Consider the following 19,917-nt stretch of genomic DNA (forward strand, 5'->3'; position numbering starts at 1 on the left):
TTTGAACGCTTTCTAGTTGAACTCGGTCTTTTTTACAACAGGGTGACCAAAACTGTACACAATACTCCATGTCTATTCAAAATGCCTCGATCAATGAAGGCCAGCATGCTGAATTCCTTCTTCAGCACCCTATCCACCTGTGACACTGCTTTAAACATACTACGTACCTGTACTCCTTGGACCCTCTGTACCACATCACTACTCAGGACGTTACCATTTGCTGTAAAAGGCTTACTGTAGTTTGACATTCCAAAGTACAACACCTCACACTTATCTCCATTGAATTGCATTTTCCCATCCTTAGCCCACTTCCCCATCTGATTAAGATCCCTCTGTAATTTTCGATAACCTTCCCCACTATGAACGATACTGCCTAACATTGCATCATCTGTAAACTTACTAATCATGCTTTGCACATTCACATCCAGATCATTTATGTCAATAACAAATAACAAAGGTCCCAGCACCAATCCCTGTGGCACACCACAAGTCACAGGCCTCCAGTCCGAGAAAGAATCTTCAACTGTCACCCTCTGCTTTGTACCATCAAGCCAATTTTGAATCCAATGAGCTAGCTTTCCCTGTTCAAGTGAGCCACAACACACTGCAGCATCCCGGAGTTTCATAAAGCCAAGGAAGAACACTGATAGTGTCTTTAGAAATGACAGTTACTCAAAATGCATTGTTCGCAGATGCTACACAACTGATGGCAACAGGAAGACACAACACATCCAGTGATAGTAGTCACCAGACTATGCACTGAGGGTGTGAAATAACCACCAGGTTACACTACCACGTAAGAATCATGATAGCCCACGAACTGACAGCCGCTGTTGAGAATGAAGGATCCAACATTCACAATTAGCAGAACCAATGCGATTTACAAGATACCATGCAAATACTGCCATAAATCTTACCCAAGGCAAACCGGGAGAAAACCCGCCATCAGGATTCATGGACATCAACTCGCTGCCAAAAGTCATGGCCAACTATCACTCACCTTAATGCGCATGGATAAAGAGGGACACCTGTTTGACTGGGACAAGGTAGCCATCAGAAGACATCCCAACCAAAGACATGCACGAGAGTTCAAACTAGAGCTCCATTAACAAACATGGCCAGCTGGACACCACACACCAACCACTAAGAAACCAATCTGGAAGTGTTGCTCACCACCCCAGCAAAGTGAGGCACATAAATAGCAAGAAGGACAGAATACCAACGTTTCATTCACGGTGCACTGATGATGTTATGTCGTATGGTGATGAAATGTCTGTGAACAAACTTACAAGCTCAGTGAGCAAGTCAACAGCATCGTATTTAATGAACTGACCCTGACATTACCTGCAAGGCAAGTGTGAAAGTAATTATCAACATGTATCTGTCAATTTCCGCAATTTAACTGTCACTGTGATCAAACTCTGTCAGTTTCCGCTTGGTGGCCATGTGAGTACAGTTATCAATAAGGACGTTTCAGATTCCGCTCTGTGAATGAGAGTAATTATCAAACTGTACATGTCAGTCAGTTTATGCTGTGTGTAACTGGGAAGGCTGATTCCAGCATCTGCAGTTCTCGCTATGTTCAAGGTTGTTATCAATCTGTTCCTGTCAAGTTCGTCCATTTGGATATGTGCATGAAAGCAACATGCACCTATCATTTGCTTCTCTGTCAATTTGAGCGTCCAGTTACCAAGATGTACCTGTGAGAACCTACTCTGAATATTTGAGTACAGTCAGCAATCCGTGCCTGTCTCTCTGTGGATTTGTGATTGCAGTTCTAAGTTTGTAGCTGTCACTTGATGCTCTGTGAAATTGGGAGTGTTATCATCAATATATTCCTGCCAGTTTCAGTCTCTGTGAAAGCGAGTACATCAATGAATATATGCATGATAGTTTCTATTATGTGACGATGTGAACATTTTTAATCAACCTTTTACTTGCAGTTTCTGAAGTATCAATATGGTCAAATACTATTTTTTTCGTCTGACCCTACAATACGAATGTGTGAGGTTAGGTATCCATGCGTACTGGTCACTTTCTACTCCTTAAAGTGGATTAGGTTTCAGGCAGCCAAAAATATTATCCGTGGAAGCGTGATTCATTATGTGGAGTTGATATCAGAGTAATTCTATGCAGATTTTCTTCAAGTCCTGAGGGTATACTTTGGATAAGGATTCAGTCTACCCATCTTCAAAAATGGTGTAAATGTCAATGGGTTATGTTAGGTGAAATCTGTTTGAACTGGGTATTTTGAATGGAGAGAGAAGCAAAATAAAGTGGCATTCCTCCGTGTTGTTTTATTGTCGGTTTGAACGTGTCTGACTGGAAATTAAAGTTCAACGGTGTCTGACTCAATCTGCTCCGTGACTGTGGAAAGGATGTTCTCTGCTGTGACAGTGGGAACATACCTGCTGTTTGTTAGGACGAGCTGGTCACAATTGGCTTTGTACTGAAGAAATGATACATTGCCTTGTTCCTTCAAGCGTTTGTCTGCAGGAAGGAAAAAACAGATAGCTCCTGTAAACCGTCATCAGATGGGTTTGAAAACATTTAACTGATCAATTCAACATTTCGCTAATAAACATTCAGATATTTAAATTATCACCAGGAATTCGAACAGAACTGTGGGCCTGATTGCACTCTTGCCCTGAGCTGCACTACATTTGATCAATTTTGAAAAATTCAACTCTGAGTGATGCACAGAAAGTAACCAACCCCCGTACAGCTCCATGACTGGAACTACCTAATGCAAGCTTGTCTGTGCATATGAGTTTAGTTACTGATCCATTCATGTCATTTCATTCATCTCAATCTCTACATTTTTATAATGTGTGCATACATTTATCAAATCATGACAACTTCAAACACACATGCCTGACAAATGAGAAAAACCAAGGAACTGCAGATGCTGGAAATCAGCAACAAAAGTAGAAATTGCTGCAAAATCTCAGCAAGTCTATCAGCATATGAGTATGGAAATGAATGTTCTGAAGTTGAACCTCTGTTCTGAGGAAGTGTGACGGGACCTGTATTATTACTTGCTTTGTTTCCACGTGGATGGACTGACAGGTACAGGTACTGACTGACTCAGAACTAGTTCAAAATACAGACATCATAACTAAAGATGTGATCCAAGGACTAACAGCTATAGAGTTCCATTTAAACTCCAGCAACAGATACATGATCTATACAAAATTATTATCACTCACACATATCTAGTCATAGACAACAACAGCACAGCAAACAGTCCTGTCTCTCCAAGCCAGCAATGATAGAAACAACAAGCCAATAATTACATCCATTCAGCCAGCATTCAATTTCCATAAATGTATCACGGTGGCAGGGGAACTACCATCTCCACCTTTATCGCAGGATTGTTCTCAAATTCTTCATCTTGTGGAACTAGAATTTTTTTGTTCTGTTGTACGCTAGAAGATTTTATAATCATGGACATTTATTTAAAAAAATAATAATTTAAATCATAACTGGCTCTCCACTTCACATGAAACATTTAAAATGCTCAGTTTTCGAATGCAGGAAGATTGAAGGATCAATGGAGTGTGGCTGTCCGTCTTGTTCCATAACAACGGTTCTTTTCAAAAAAAAATCTCATTATCTAAAACCTGGGTACTCACCCAATGGTCCTCAGTATTAAATTTTAGTTTCCAAATTCTTCACAAAATAATTTGGCTCTCCTCTTTTGATGGTCTGTCACATATGGACCAAGTTCTGAAGGATAATAGAATGAAACCTGCAGGGCTATGGGATGTGTGCAGGAAGGTGTGATTGTGATGGCCATCTGGGGGTGTTTGGGTCAGCATGGACATGATGCACCAAATGACCTCCTTCTGTTCTGTACCATTTTTACAATGATTGATTGGTCTAGACCAATGTTTCCCTGTCAGTCTCTGCTGTGTAATACAGAAGTAATTTGCCAAAGATTTAGAGGGACACATTGATAACTACACACACACATTCAACAGGTAGCAACTGACATGCATGGATCAGTAACTAAACACATATGCACAGACAAGCTTGCATTAGGTAGTTCCAGTCATGGAGCTGTACGGGTGTTGGTTACTTTCTGTGCATCACTCAATTAGAGTTGAAGTTTTTAAAATTGATCAAATGTAGTGCAGCTCAGGGCAAGAGTGCAATCAGACCCACAGTTCTGTTAGAATTCCTGGTGATAATCTAAATATCTGAATGCTTATTAGCTAGATGTTGAATTGATCAGTTAAATGTTTTCAAACCCATCTGATGACGGTTTACAGGAGCTGTTTTTTTTTGTGTCAGTTTTTGCTGCATGCCAGCATGAGCATATTTACCAATCTGTAACTTTCAGTTTCTCCCGTGTGTATCTGACAGTGTAGTTATAAATCTGTTATAACAAGGCACAGAGCTGGATGAACACAGCATGCTAAGCAGCATCAGAGGAACAGGAAAGCTGATGTTTCGGGCCTGGGCCCTTCTTCAGAAAGTTGTAGAGGTGTGAATACACTTATCATAGTTTGCCCGTCAGTTTCAGGGGTGTGTGTGTGTGTGTGTCAATGAATGAAGTTGTCAATCTGTCCCTGTCAGTATCTGAAATCAGAATATTCAAATGTGTTTGTGTAATTGTCAGTCTATCCCTGATACATTCATGGAGCAGAAACTGAGGTTTTGTTTTCAATATATTCCTGTCAGTTTCTGCTTGGGGAATGTGTGAGCATTTTTATAAACCTGTACCTAGCAGTTTCTGTATCATCAAGACAGGAATTTAGTTATTAATCTGTACCTGTTAACTTTGGATTTGTGAAGAACTGGGTGTAGCTATTGATCTGTATTTGTCAGTAGCTGCTCGTGAAGATGTGATTGTAATTATCAAACTGTCCCTCTCAGTTTCTGCTGTGTCATATGTGAGTTTAGTTGTCAATCAATACCCATCCATTCCTGCGTCATGAATGTGGGAGTGCATTGCAAAAAAAATGTCAAATTTCTGTGAATGTGCAAATATAGATCACAATCTCTACATTTTCATAATGTGTGCATATATTTATCAATCTGTACCTGTCAGTTATTTTGCATTCTGAATGTGTGCATAATTGTCATTGTCCCTGTCGTTTTCTGATACGTGAAGACAAGAGTGTAGTTATCGATATACAAAGAATAAAGAGAACAAAGAAAATTACAGCACAGGAAAATACCCTTCCGCCCTCCAAGCCTATGCCGATCGAGATCCTCTGTCTAACCTGTCATCTATTTTCTAAGGGTCTGTGTCCCTTTGCTCCCTGCCCATCCAGATACCTGTCCAAATAGATCTCAAAAAATGCTAATGTGTCTGCATCTACTACCTCCACTGGCAACGCATTCGAGGCACCCGTCACCCTCTGTATAAAGAACTTTCCACACATATCTCCCTTAACCTTTCATCCTCTCACTTTGAACTCAGGACCCATAGTAATTGAGTCCCCCACACTGGGAAAAAGCTTCTTGCTATCCACCCTGTCTATATCCCTCATGATTTTGTAGACCTCATTCAGATCCCCGCCTCACTCTCCGTCTTTCTAATGAAAATAATCCTAATCTACTCAACCTCTCTTCATAGCCAGCACCCTCCATACCAGGCAACATCCTGGTAAACCTCCCCTGCACCCTCTCCAAACAGTCCACATCCTGTTGGTGATGTGGCGACCAGAACTGTACACAGTATTCTAAATGTGGCCGAACTAATGTCTGATACAACTGTAACATGACCTGCCAACTCTTGTACTCAATACCCCGTCCGATGAAGGAAAGCATGCCATATGCCTTCTTGACCACACTATTGACCTGCGTTGCCACCTTCAGGGAACAAAGGACCTGAACACCCAGATCTCTCTGTTCATCAATTTTCCCTAGGACTCTTCCATTTACTGTATAGTACACCCTTGAATTAAATCTTCCAAAATGCATCACCTCGCATTTGCACGGATTGAACTCCATCTGCCCAACTCTCCAGTCTATTTATATTCTGCTGTCATCTCTGACAGTCCCCTTCACTATCTGCTACTCCACCAATCTTAATGTCATCTGCAAACTTGCTGCACAGACCACCTACACCTTCCTCCAGATCATTTATGTATATCACAAACAACAGTGGTCCCAGCACAGATCCCTGTGGAACACGACCGGTCACAGGTCTCCAATTTGAGAAACTCCCTTCTACTGCTACTCTCTGCCTCAATGATATGTGATTGTCACTTTCTTCTCTCTGGCTGAGAGAGTATTTTCTCTCATTTCTGCCAGTCAGATCCTGCCCTGTAAATCTGAGAAACTAATTATTAAGCTATACCTGTCGCTATCTGATTTGTAAATGCATTTATCATTCTCTCCCTGTCAAGTTTCTGCTGTGTAAATGTGCAAGTGAAGTTATCGATCTGTGACTGTCAGTTTCAGCTGAATATTGCTCTTTCAACATCTGCAGGTTTTCTTTGATGTTCAAATATCTGCTCATTAACATGAATAAGATTTTATCTGCAGCTATGTAAGGTGCTGTAAGTGAAACCGTCAGCGTTTATACCATTCGCTAACTCTAGCAGTGCGGCTGAAGTTTGAGTATGTTCCACAATATTCATTCTATGGTACAGTTTAAGTTTTATTCTAATATTGGTCAGTCTCTGGTTTGAATGTGTTGAGTTTAATGTGCACATTTTTGTTGCAAGTTCACTGTACGAATCATTCTTAATTGTAAGTCAAAAAACTTGGTATCTGCTTGAACATATGTTATTTTCTGCCTGTTTTCAGGTCAATATTTAATTTCCTTCAGGTAGATTTAAAACTTTATATTCGGCAGTGGGTTCTGCTATTCAGTTTGTGGGGTAAACAAATTCAATGGCAATATAGGTTTCAATCTGTCACTTGTCCTGATATGCAATTCCTCCAGTTTGTACAAAAGGAAAAAAAAACTTTAGTTACCTCTCTCAGTCTAAGACACCGTTCGATATTTGGAGGTACAATGAATCTCTTGTTCAATCTACTACTTGGACTACTTCATGGGAATTCAGTATGTCAAAAAATTCACACAATTTTTTTTGATGATGTCGCAAACAATTGATACTTAATTTATGACCATGGCCATTACCATGTAGTTAAATCCTACAGGGAGTGCATGGAGATTGGAGAACTGAGCTCACTTTTTGTTCTGTTTGTCTCTTTCATAGAAGGCTAGCTCTCTGACCTGAAATCTGAGAGTAGAAATCATTTTTAGTGTTACATGTGCTGAGGCTTGAAGTGTACATGGTCTTCATGGCTATTAGATGTTGAGGAATGTGTGTTGGAACGGTGCATGTATGTATTTGGAATACATTGTAAATCACTCAGTAAGTCGGTGCGTGTGTGCGCGCGCGCATGTGCAGTTTATGTTATGTGCTCTCAGTAACCATTTTATGTCACACATTTGGAAGTCACATTATTTAATTCTTCTCTCTATGCATGGGACATCAATTTGTCAAAACATAGACACCGTCCTGCTCAGTTACTGATAACGTGAATGTTTTCTTCCATATCTGTACTCACACTGTGCGAAGTAACTATGTAACTGCATGAACTATTTCTTCACCTTGACAGTAACTTGAAAAACATGCTTACTAAATGCAGATTTAGTGCAGTTCCTCGGTGTCCGTCTCAGATGAAGATTCAGTCTGTGACTTTTCAAAAATGTTGTAAATATCAGTAGGCTATGAATGAAGAAAATTATAGCAACCGAGGAGGGGTGCATTGGGAAGAGAGAAAACAAACTACTTGTATTTTGTTGCTTGTATTTGACTGTTGGCTTGAATGCATTTCTCTGGAAATTGAGATCACCGTGTCTCTGACTCAAACTGCTCTACGCCTGTGGAAATGATCCATTCTGACAGCGGTAACATACCTGCTGTTTGTGAGAAGCAGCTGCTCACACTTGGCTTTGCACCAAGGAAATGATACACTGTCTTGGTCCTTCATGTATTTGCCTGGATGAAAACAGAAGAGAAACATTCTGTAAATCAGCATCAGCCAGGTTTGACAATCTCAAACAGATTAACGTACATTCAGTTGATAATTATTAGGATGTTTCTTTTCTTCAACTTCACCTGACAATGCAGCAGAGCTCCAAAAGCTTGAGATTTTAAAATAAACCTATTGGACTATAACACAAATCATGAGACTTCTGCCTTTTCTTTGAAGCCATCAATTCAAACACAGGTCTAACTCAGCGAGGTCCAGAAACTGAACAATTGCACAGCTGCATCTAAAGGTGCTACCTGAGGATGCTGTAATATTGACACAGTTTGTGTTACCAGATCCCAACACACTAACTGTTGTAAAGAAGCACAACAGACACTATTTCAAATGTTTTTGCTCGAGACATATAATCCATTGACTCCAATCTGCGTCCTTTACAGGATTCTTATATTTCCACCATCTTGTCTGTGTTTCCACTATTCTTTGCACAATGACGATAAACAGTGTGAAACAGTAGCCAAACAAGCAGCATTTGGGGCAGGGCCACCAATGGCATGGACTGCTTTTCCCAATAATTCCCAACAACAAACATCAATGGGTCATTCCCTAACTCCCTTCTCTCCCACTGTGAAGAAAGCAACTGGGGCTGTGGGGAAAAGGGCAGAGAATGCTTCAACCTGAGGCGTCGGCCCTTTGTGGAGCAATAATAGAGCTCTTCCCCAGGTCATGTTAATAACTCCCTGCCTCCAGCTCTCTCAGAATTGAATGAGCAATGTTCGGGCTGCCCAAGTCTAAGAGACACCGAATGGCTGGCAGCTAAGCTGTTCCTCTAGCCCTGCTGCCTATGACTGACACGTGGTTAAACAGAACGAATGAAGAAAGCCTGCTCCAGCATTTAACAAAGACACAATGGTACTTTGGAGAAGAGGTTATTCCGAGGCAAAAGGGAGCATTGCACAAACAACAGCTGCAAGATTTGTTGGAGACAGTTTGAAGGTTTGCAACAAAGATTGAAGGGGACAGTAAATTCTGCAAGAAACAAACAGTTGAACTCATGGGATTATGGCTCATAAAAAAATCTACAGAATCAAACAAGTTCATTAAAATTGATAAGCAATTGACTTCAGTCCCTTTAATGAAAGGATGTTGTCCCATTAGATGAATATAGTTAGTTAGGACAAGGGGTGTCAATCATCCCAAAGACAGCTGGCCTAGCTAATCATGAAAACAGCAGATAACTCCATCTTGCAGCAATATTCACGCTATTAAGAAATTGGTTCCAGTTAAAGATCCTTCAGATGGATTTCAATGTAATTCTAAATCTATATATAAGCATTAGGGGAGAAGATTCAAACATGGGTATGAAAGTTAATTAGTCACCAGAAGGTTTCCTATGTCACTAAAGGAATGCCTGGTGCATCCAATAAGAAGCAAATGGCTCACAATTCATTAGCTCCAACAGAGCTAAGAGTAGGGTAAGCATAATGCTTTAAATAAAACTCACTTTATAATACAATTAATATCATGAATCTCACAGCAAGTCGTAAGAATCAACTCAGCAATAGTAAGCCCTGCCAATGCTGCAGTTGGAGATAACACAATGTGGAGCTGGAGGAACACAGCAGGCCAGGCAGCATCAGAGGTGCAGGAAAGTTTAAGTTGTGGGTCAGGACTCTTCTTCAGGAGCATCAACTTTCCTGATACTCTGATGCTGCCTGGCCTCCTAGTAGGAGTCAACTGTCTGTTTTATTATAATTCAGACAGTGGGAAAATAAGAGGAGTAACAGAATTTAATAGAGACACAAAATTAATACAATTGACAGCAGAATTCAAGCTAGCCTGATAGGTAAGCGATTCTGGGGCATGACTGAAGGTGTACGGCCAGTAACTTTGAAAAGCGAATTAATAGATGCATGGAAAGATCCCATGGCCTGGTGATTACATTGTCTGTTAAACATTATCAGATTGTGGCGACTCTTGGCCTGGCTAATAGAGGGCCCATCTTCAATTAGGAGTTTCAAAGGATTCGTTGTATAGAATAAGGGGAAAGGCACAGTGATCCCATTGCATTGAATCACTGCAACAAAATGTATAATACTGTATTCCACTGTGAGAATCAGAGTCATCAATCGCTTTCCAATCTGAGCTAAAAATTAATGATGTAACTGCATCTTCAAGAGGGGTGGCTATGGCCCTCTCCCCGCATGATCTCGTGACTGGTTGACGAAATACTGCCACGGGCCTGAATTCCGCCTGCCCCGAGTCTTTGTCCTCGGTCTGGAGTTTCACTCCTGCAGGGAATCAAAGAAGTGGATTGAAAATTTGGCCCATTCAATTTGCTCCACTGTTCAATGACAATATCTGATCCAAGTGAGCCGTTATCTGTAGTATTAATTCACCTTGACCTTCGTCCCATAAATATTAATTCAATGTTGAAAGAACATACAGAGAAATGAAAGAAATGGGACATTCTCACTGAAGCAACACATAAGTATTGGATGACACCCTGTGTCACAGTGGTATCTAGGTGGAAGTGGTCGTGGGCTTGGAAGGCACTGTCTATGGAGCATTGGTGAATTCCAGCTGTGCATCTTCTGGAAGGTACACATTGCTGCTTGAGTATTGGTGTCTGAGGGAATGGACGTTTGCGGATGTGGAGCCAATCAAGTGTTTCTCTCCTGGATGGTATCTTGCTTCTGGTGTGTTTGTGGAGCTGCACTCATCCGGGTAAGTGGGGCTAAACCATCACATTCCTGACTTGATCACATGAGATGTTGGACAGGATTTGGGGAAGCAGGAGACCAGACACTCACTGCAGGATACCCAGACTCTGACTTGTCCTTGCAGTATCTGTATTTATGTACAGAATCAGTTCGAGCATCACAGCGTCCATGAGTGAAACAGAATGGGAACAGACCCTTTCATCCAACTGGTCTGCAATAGATTAACATCCCAATCTGACCTCGTCCCATTTGCCAGCATTTTGCACATATCCCTCTCATGTCGACCTGTTCATCTACCCGTCCAATGGTGTTTAAAACTTATCATTGTACCCTCCACAAGGCGTACCTCTGTCAGCTTGTTCCAGACATGCCCCACACTCTGCACTAAAGAAATCTCCCTCAGGTCTCTTTTAACATTGACCCTCTCACTGTAAACCTATGCCCTTAAGGTTTCGGCTCCACCACCCGAGAAAAAGAGACCATGGCTATTCACCCTATCCATGCCCCTCATGACTTTATAAACCTCTACAAGGTCACCCCTCGGTCTCTGACGCTGCAGGGGAGAAAGCCCGAGCCTGTTCACCCTCTCCAAACAGTTCACACCATCTGGTCCAGCTAACATCTCTGTAAATATTTGCTGCGCCCTCTCCAGTTCAACAACTTCCTTCCGACAGCAGTTTGGCCAGAACTTTAAGCAGTAAAAGTGGACCCAAAACATTTCCTGTACAGCCACAACATGACATCTCAACTCCTATTCTCAATGCACTGACCAATGAAGGCAAACACTTGCTTCACCACCTTATCTACTTGCGACTCCACTTTCAATGAACTACGCACACAAACACCTTGGCGTCTTTGTTGGGGAACACTTCCCACGGCCCTCCTATTAACTGTCAAACCCCTCTCCTGTTTTGAACAATGAGAATGTGAGAGTTATTATCATTCTTTTCTTGTCAGTTACTGCAACGTGAACAAGAGCAACTATTAATGTATGCCTTTCCGTTTCTGTTATGTCCATTTGTGAGTTTAGTAATTGTTGCAAACACCAGTTTTTGCTGTGTGACTGTGAGAGTGAAGTTCTCAATCCAAAATAATCAATTTCTACTCTTGTGCATCAAAATAGTTTTATTCTCTGGCTACCAGTGATATTCTGTGACTGTGCTTCAATCTGAGAGAATAGTTATGAGGGCGTAGAGAGTGAGCCTTAACCCCATTTCCATTTGCAGTTTATGAGCTTTCTGTCAGTCTGAGGGGGTAAGGAGGTGGAGAGCAGATTATATTCCCAACAATTTGTGGAAACAGTTGAAGAGTACAAATGTTCTAGAGCAAGCACAATGGGCTGAATGGCCTGCTTCTGACATGTACTTGGTCTGTATTTCTGAGGCATTTTCATGAATCCAAGTGTTGGATAGTGCGTCAGTGTAAAGATATCATGTAGAAATGGACAGACAAGCTTATTTTTCTTTTAAAAAAAGCTGGCCCTGTGAGTCAGTGTAGGCTGTTTCCAGTTTTACTGAGATACTTAGTTTCACTTTGTACTGGGATATTGAGTTTTTTTTCATTTATTTATTTGGAGAATTTTATTCTGTATCTGACAGACCACGCTGCATTCTCTACTTGTCAGGCTTTGGCAGAGAAAGTGCATTTGCATTTCACATTATTTAATTTCTGTGTCTTTGTATGGGACATCATTCATCAAAAGATAATTTTAGTCCTAAATAAAAACTCAAAAAACTTCAGGTGCTGCAAGTCAGAAACAAACATGGAATTTGCTGGAAACGCAAAGCAGGTCTGGCAGCACGTGAAGAGAAATCATGGTTAACTTTTCAAACACTTCCTCAGTTCTGCGCAAAGGTCACTGGATCCGAAACATTAATTCTGATTTCTCTTCACGCATGCTGCCAGGCCTGCTGAGCTTTTCCAGAAAATTCTGTTTTTGTTTACTATTTCTGTCCTCAGTCACTGACAAACATCAAAAGTTTCCTTCCATATTTGTACTCAATACCTACTCCATATAATGGTCATTGTAACAACTTGATCTGTTTGTATCAGACTTAAATGGAACTGCAGATGCTGGAGAATCCGAGATAACAAGGTGTGGAGCTGGATGAAGACAGCAGGCCAAGCAGCATCTCAGGGGCAGGAAAGCTGACATTTTGGGCCTAAACTTTTCATCAGAAACATCAGCTTTCCTGCTCCTATGATGCTGCTTGGCCTGTTGTGTTCATCCAGCTCTAAACCTTGTGATCAGGTTGTATACCTGGATTATAACTATAAAAATACCCTCGCTTAATGTGAATTCAATGTAGTTATTGAGAGTATATTTGTGACATAAATTCAATCTATTCTCTTCAAATGCTGTGAATGACAATGGGCTGTCAAAGATAAACTTTACTGGAACTGGGTTAGTTTATATTGAGAAGAGGAAAAAAAAGGTTACATTTTGTATTTTGTTGGTGGCATTTGTTCGCTGGTTTAATTGTTTCTTTCTGGAAATTGCGTTCAATGCGAGTCTTACTTAAACCGCGACTGTGGAAAGCACAGTCTCCGCTCTGACAGTGGGAACATACCTGCTGTTAGTAGGAGCAGCTAGTCACACTTGGTGTTGCACCACGGAAACGTGACATTGTCTTGACACATCAGATAATTGCCTGGAGAAAGACAAAAGAGAATTCTCCCGTAAATCGACATCTACCGAGTTTCAAAATATCAAAGCTCATCAATAGAAAATTTCGTGAATACTCATGATAATTCCTTGTTTTAAAGCCAACGAGTCGAACAGAAAAGGGTCCGGTTACACAACTAACCCGGGTTCCTCCTCTATCTTTTAGCGAAATTCTAAAACAATTTACTAAGATACAAAAGCTAACCAGATCCACGAATGGAATGCTTACACGGTTCAATATCCAGCTCCCAATACACGAACTATTGAAGGGAAGCACAACAGGCACGATTTCAAATATTTTGCTGGAAACTCTTAATCCGGTGACTGCTATGTTTCTCCTTCGCGGGATGAGCCCGTTTGCACACACTGCTTTGTTTTATTCACGGTTCAATGCAAACTCGCAACTAACAGCGTGAAACAGCAGCCAAACAATGAATTTCCATCAGTGTTTAGAAGACTAAAAGCTACAAGCCTGACCCCCAGCAGCAGCTTCTTGCCGCTGCGTCTCCCTCAGCAGGCCCACACACAGCCCGAGAAAGGCCTCTCTCTCCCCGCCCCCAGGCCGCTCACTCCAAGTTCCGGGACCAGTTCCTGCTCCGCTCTCTGATAAAGGGTCTCGGCCCGAAACGTCAGCTTTTGTGCTCCTGAGATGCTGCTTGGCCTGCTGTGCTCATCCAGCCTCACATTTTATTATCCTGCTCCGCTCGGCCTCTTACCAACAGTCCCCGGGTCTCCCTGAACTGAGCCCGAATCAATGCCGGTCTCGGAGCCCACTCTGTGTCCCAGACTCACATCTCGATGCGCTGCTGGAAGGAGCCTGCTGTTCCCTCGCTTCCCTGGGCGCTGGTCTCTCCATTGCGGCCTGTTTCAAACAAACCTCTTCCACTCACTGACTCAATGCCCCTCAATAGCGGCTCAGCGGAAAGCTTCACGCATGCGCTCCTCTGGTCAGCAACAAGCAGCTTTTTCGGGGTGGGCATAGCAAGGATCACGCATGCGCTGCTTTCCCCGCTGTGTCCCAGAAACAAACATCAATTGGTTACTTCCCCAATTCCCTATCCTCCCAGTTTAAGCAAAGCGAATGGAGGCTGTGGGGGAAATGGCATAAAGTGTTTCAAACTGGGGCATTGGCCCTTTGTGAAGCTCCAATGGAGCTCATTCCCGGGTAGTGTTAATATCTGCCTCCCCCCGGCTTGCTCACAATCTGGTGGGGAAGCGGAGAAGCTGGCAGCCGTTCGGCCCATTTAATATTCTCTACTATTCAATAAAATCACGTCTGATCTCATGTTAACTGTGATATTTAATTCTGCTGGCCTTCGTCCCATATTGACTCACAGAGCGATGGAATAAATGCGACATTATGACGAAGGCAGAATGTAACTGCTGTGGGGAGTCTTGCAGCGCAGAGGTAGTTTCCCTATTTCTGGGTCAGGTGGGCCGTCCTAAAGCCACACCCGGACCAGAGGAGTGTAATAATATCCCTGGGCCCGATGCAAATACCAGTTTGGAATTGATGACTGATTTTATTCTCAGTATGCTGCAGGCAGAAACCTTGTGATGAATGGGTTACCGCAACGAATGACCCACCTGTTTTTTCTGGTTTGCGCATTCCTGGGAAGAGGACGTCTCTGGCTTGGTCCAGCATTTATTGCGCGTCCCTAGTTTCCCCCGTTGAGAAGTTGGTGCTGAGCCACCTTCTAAAATAGTTCTGGTCCATGTGCTGCCCACATTGCAGTTCGCAGGTAGATCCAGGGTCTTGATTCAGAGACAGTGAAGGCAAGGGGACGTATTTCCAAGTTAGGATAGTGGGTGATTGGAGGGGAACGTGGCTAGTATCAAGGTGGTGTTCCTCCACATCAACTGCCCAAGCCCTTTCAAATGGATATATTCGTGAGTATGGATGGTGGTCTTTTTACAGTCTACAAAACTGTCATTTTAGAGGGCTATTTAACACCGTTTTTGAAATTTGAGAAGAGATTCACTAGTATTTGCAGAGTATGTAAGGCTCGAGTCATATAGAAAGGATGGATAGGGGTCAAGATCCATAACGTTTCCTGTCCCTAAGATGCTGCTTGACCTGTTGGGTTCATTCAGTTCCACACCGTGTTTTCATGGATAGGCTGGGGCTTTTTTTCACTGCAGAGTAGGATGTTGAGAAGTCACCTTCTCACAGTTTGTAAAATACTGATGGGGTGAGACAGAGTTAATGGTCGTTGAACTTTGTTTGGGATGGAGGGAATAGAAAACCAGGGCGGACATTTTAATGTTACAGGCGAGAGATTGAAAAAAAAAGACACGAGGGGCGTTTTTTAAACATAGAACACGGAAGGATGTGGAATAAACTACCTGTCGAAATGGTCGACGTGGCTATAATGACATTAAAACGACATTTGGAGAAGTGCATAAACACGACAGTTTTGAAAAGAAATAGGTCAGGGACAGGTAGATGGAACGAATTCAATTTGGTATTATACTCGGCCTCTACTGATTGGACTGAACGGTCTGTATCCTCACTGTATGACTCTGTGGGAGAAAAAAAAACAGAGACAAGCCATTGAGTTGGATGATCTGCCATTTTCATGGTGAGTGGGAGGAGAGGTTTGAAGGGCTGATGGGTGTTATTTGCCCAGTTGCTATTCTTTACGTTTATATGAGTGTGATTCCCAGAAACGATGTTGAGTATTGTCACTGCAATTGAAAAAAAAACTGATCTCGGTGATCAATGTAACTTCAAACCAGATGATTGGCTCTTGCAGCTGAATATGCAGCAGAACGAATCTCCGGCGCACAAACCTCGGAGAGTTTCACAATTACTGAGGAGAAAAACTACAACTAATTCCCTGGGTACCGGAGCACAGGCTGAAAGGGGGAGAAAGTACATCCTCCCACAGGTACATTTAGAGAGATTTCTGGCCTGTGACTGTATGGATGTGAATATTGAGTCAGAGAGACTGTAGGAAAAGGGCGGGCGGGATAGTCACACGGAAATGTGCTTGTGTGTCCGCTCATATCATGATATTTCCACGTCTCTCTTGTTCAAATCAAAAAGATATTCATTTCAAATCATCCCCCTGCTCCTCCACTAAACCCTAAAGATAGAATTCAAGGCAATATATTTGTTGATTTCAAGATTTCAGTCTAAAAATGATGATAATGCCAGCGCTCAGCTCAGACAGCGCGATCAGTGCAGCAGCAAAATGCGGTAAAATCGACAAACGGAGCCGTCAATTCGAGTGAAAACCTTTCAGCCGCAAACCTTCCTGTGTCAGGGTCAGGAACGATCGAGCCTGGCTCTCTGGAGATGCGGAATGGCAGAGGAATTGGAGAGTTTGTGCCGAGAGACAGGCAGGCAGCAGGAGCAGGGAGCTGAGGGCAGGTTGTCTCCGCGCCGTCCGCTCGCTGCCTTTAAGTTGCTCAGTGCCGCCACCAGCAGCTTCATTGCTGACCCAGTTCAGTCTGACAGAGAGAGATTCAGCGCAGAGTTCCCGACATGAGCGACAGTGCAGCCGCCGAAACGGCTCCTCCAGCCTCCGGCAGCACCAAACCCAAGTCTCCAAAGAAGAAGAAGGCGGCGGCTCCCAGGAAGAAACCAGCCGGTCCCGGGTTGGGCGAGCGGATTGTGAAGATTGTCGGGGAGAACAGCGATCGGAAGGGGACGTCTCTGGTCACTATAAAGAAGGCGCTGCAGAGAAGCGGGGTCAATGTGGAGAAGCAAAATTCACAGATCAGGATGGCGACCAAGAGGTGCCTGGCGAAAGGCTCCCTGGTTCTGGTGAAGGGCCAGGGCGTCTCCGGCTCCTTCAAACTCGCAAAGAATCCAGTCAAGGCAAAAGTGGGAAAGAAGGCGAGACCAGCAGCAGCCGCCAAGAAAGCAGCCGTGAAGAAAACAACGGCCAAGAAGGTGGCAGCGAAGAAGTCCCCAGCCAAGAAAGCAACCGGCAAGAAAGCGGGCGGCAAGAAGGCAGCAACGCCGAAGAAAGCGGCGAAGAAAGCAGCGCCGAAGAAAAAGACTCCCGTGAAGAAGGTGATAAAGACCAAGAGCCCCAAGGCCGCAAAGCCGGCCCCGAAATCGAGGAAACCGAAGGCCAAGCCCAAAGCGAAAGTGACCAAGAAAGCAGCAAAGAAATGAAGCAGTCCGTGTAACATGTAACAAACTGAACCCAAAGGCTCTTCTCAGAGCCGCCACATCTTTCAGGAGAGAGCTGAGCCTGGATCGAATGATCCCTGAAATAACATGGTGCAGAGCTGGATGACCATAACAGGCCAAGCAGCATCAGAGGAGCAGGAAAGCTGACGTTTCAGGCCCAGATCCTTCTTCCTGCTTCTCTGGTGCTGCTTGGCTTGCTCTGTCCATCCGACTCTACACCTTGTTATTTCAGATTGTCCAGCATCTGCAATTCCGTCTATCTCTCAAATGATCCCTGTCCCGGATCCGAGTGCAGACACAGCATAAACTTGAATTGATTCGAGTAACTTAAATATCACATTTCCGAGAGCAGAAACTGAGAATGGGGATGGTATCACATGGGGAGAGTCACTGGAACTGCATCTGGCTATTTCATACCGCGACTTGTAATTCTGCCCAGACACAAATCTTACATAATGCAGTACATGCATCTCATTAACCCTTCCAGGAATGTTAATTTGTTTAATTTTGATGATAGGACCTCTGGCGATGTTTTAACGGTGTATTCCTCCCATTTACCTGCGAAAGACATTTCAGGCAGTAATTACAAATTGTGTTCGGAATGCTTACAATCTGGGAGAAATAAACATGTCCCGAAAAAAAGGGATTTTGCAATTAATCTCTTTGAAGATGTTTAATTCGGCGTGTTTGATAAGATTGATTACCCACGGTTACACGGCTGGTTGATCAGTTTGCCTGGGCTGTATCAATATCCGCGCTTCCCTCCTGCCTGTTGCAGACAGATCAGGCAATGATCCCGTGTCCTGTCCGCGCTGTGGGCAAGGTCGGTTTCAAGCAAATTGGTGTGTAAGCAGCGCAGGGGTGTTCCTTACTCCCAAACCACCAAGACGCCGGCAGCCGATGAAAGGAGCGCATGCGTGAGACCCTCCCCCAGTGATGGCATTGAGGAGTGTTGACTCAGTGAATGGAAGAGGTTTGTTTGAAACAGGCCGCAATGGAGAGACCAGCGCCCAGGGAAGCGAGGGAACAGCAGGCTCCTTCCAGCAGCGCATCGAGATGTGAGTCTGGGACACAGAGGGGGCTCCGAGACCGGCATTGATTCGGGCTCCGTTCAGGGAGAACCGTGGGCTGTTGGTAAGAGGCGGAGCGGAGCAGGAACTGGTCTCGGAACTTGGAGTGAGCGGCCTGGGGGCGGGGAGAGAGAGGCCTTTCTCGGGCTGTGTGTGGGCCTGCGGAGGGAGACACAGCGGCAAGAAGCTGCTGCTGGGGATCAGTCTTGTAGCTTTTAGTCTTCTAAACACTGATGGAAATTCATTGTTTGGCTGCTGTTTCACGCTGTTAGTTGCCAGTTGTGGGGCTTCCGATAAAGGACGTAGATTGGAGTTAACAGATTATACGTCTCGGGGGGGAAAAAACACATTTGAAACAGCGGCTGCTGTTCTTTTCAACAGTGTGTTGGGATCTGGTAACATGAGCTGTGTCAACAGTGTAGCATCTTCAGGTCGCACCTCAGATGGAGCTTTGCAATTATTGCTCAGTTTCTGAATCTCACTCCGTTGGTATCGAATTACATATTTGAAAAACAATTCCTCAGACAAGGAGCAGCTCGATGTAAGAATGGAATCAGACTTGTGTTTGAATTGATGCCCTTTAAAGAAAAGACTGTGTCAAGAGAATTCTATGCTGTGGTCCAACAGGTTTATTTTGGAGTTCTGTTGCTTTGGGAGGTGAAGTTCAAGAAACGAAACACCCTAAAAACTGTTCACTGAATATATGTTAATCTGATTGATATTGTCAAATTTGGCTGATGTTGATTTACAGGAGATAACTCTTCTGTCTTCCTCCAGGAAAGTACTCGAAGAAACAATATTTCCTTGTTACAAAGCCAAGTGTGAGCAGTTGCTTCTAACTAACACCAGGCATGTTCCTGCGATCAGAATGGAGAATATCTTTTCCAGAGTCAGAGTGGATTGGATCAGACTTGTTTTGAGCTCAATTTCCAGAAACTTGTCCAAGGAAACAACTAACCAAGCACAACTGAGGAAAGGCAAGTTTATTTTTTTTGTTTTCATTGTCAATTGACATCATGCTCGTTCCAATTAATATCATTTGTCACCCATTAACATTCACATCATGTTTGAAATGTTAACAGCTAACTCCTTGTTGAAAGTACTGAAAACAGGAACTGAATCAAGTTTGCATTTAGGAAAGGTATTTTATAATATCTCAAACCGGATAGAGAGACTCCTCCTACCACCCCCTTTGATCATGACCCTGCCCCAATCGCCAAAACAATATCAACTCCCAGACCATCCACAACCTCAGCACCTCAGGTGCTGTCCTGCCAACAGCCTCTGACCTCATCTTTCCCCAACGCCATGTTAACTGTTTCTGCCTTATCCCCAAAATCCACATACCCG

General features: G+C 43.3%; 2 protein-coding genes and 1 long non-coding RNA gene across 5 annotated transcripts in view; 1 reads left to right on the forward strand and 2 right to left on the reverse strand.

Annotated features, from left to right (window-relative positions):
* LOC132206967 (uncharacterized) overlaps positions 1 to 19,917 on the reverse strand; it is a 405,704-nt gene that overhangs the window by 171,248 nt on the left and 214,539 nt on the right. The window lies entirely within an intron of this gene.
* LOC132207069 (uncharacterized) lies at positions 1,306 to 14,300 on the reverse strand. Of its 3 annotated transcripts, XR_009443295.1 has the most exons (4): positions 14,067 to 14,300; positions 13,256 to 13,336; positions 7,889 to 7,970; positions 1,306 to 2,490 (listed from the first exon to the last, which is right to left on the reverse strand). It is a non-coding gene; the product is annotated as an uncharacterized LOC132207069 (long non-coding RNA). The 3 variants fall into 3 exon arrangements; XR_009443297.1 differs by lacking the exon at positions 1,306 to 2,490 and having other exon boundaries at positions 6,745 to 7,970; positions 14,143 to 14,300; XR_009443296.1 differs by lacking the exon at positions 1,306 to 2,490 and having other exon boundaries at positions 6,745 to 7,970.
* Positions 16,802 to 18,110, forward strand: LOC132206973 (histone H1-like). The gene has a single exon (XM_059642116.1). The coding sequence runs from the start codon at positions 16,841 to 16,843 to the stop codon at positions 17,477 to 17,479; it is 639 nt and encodes a 212-aa protein (XP_059498099.1). The 5' UTR covers positions 16,802 to 16,840; the 3' UTR covers positions 17,480 to 18,110.

Source organism: Stegostoma tigrinum, chromosome 44 (assembly GCF_030684315.1).
Source record: "Stegostoma tigrinum isolate sSteTig4 chromosome 44, sSteTig4.hap1, whole genome shotgun sequence".
NCBI lineage: Eukaryota > Metazoa > Chordata > Chondrichthyes > Orectolobiformes > Stegostomatidae > Stegostoma > Stegostoma tigrinum.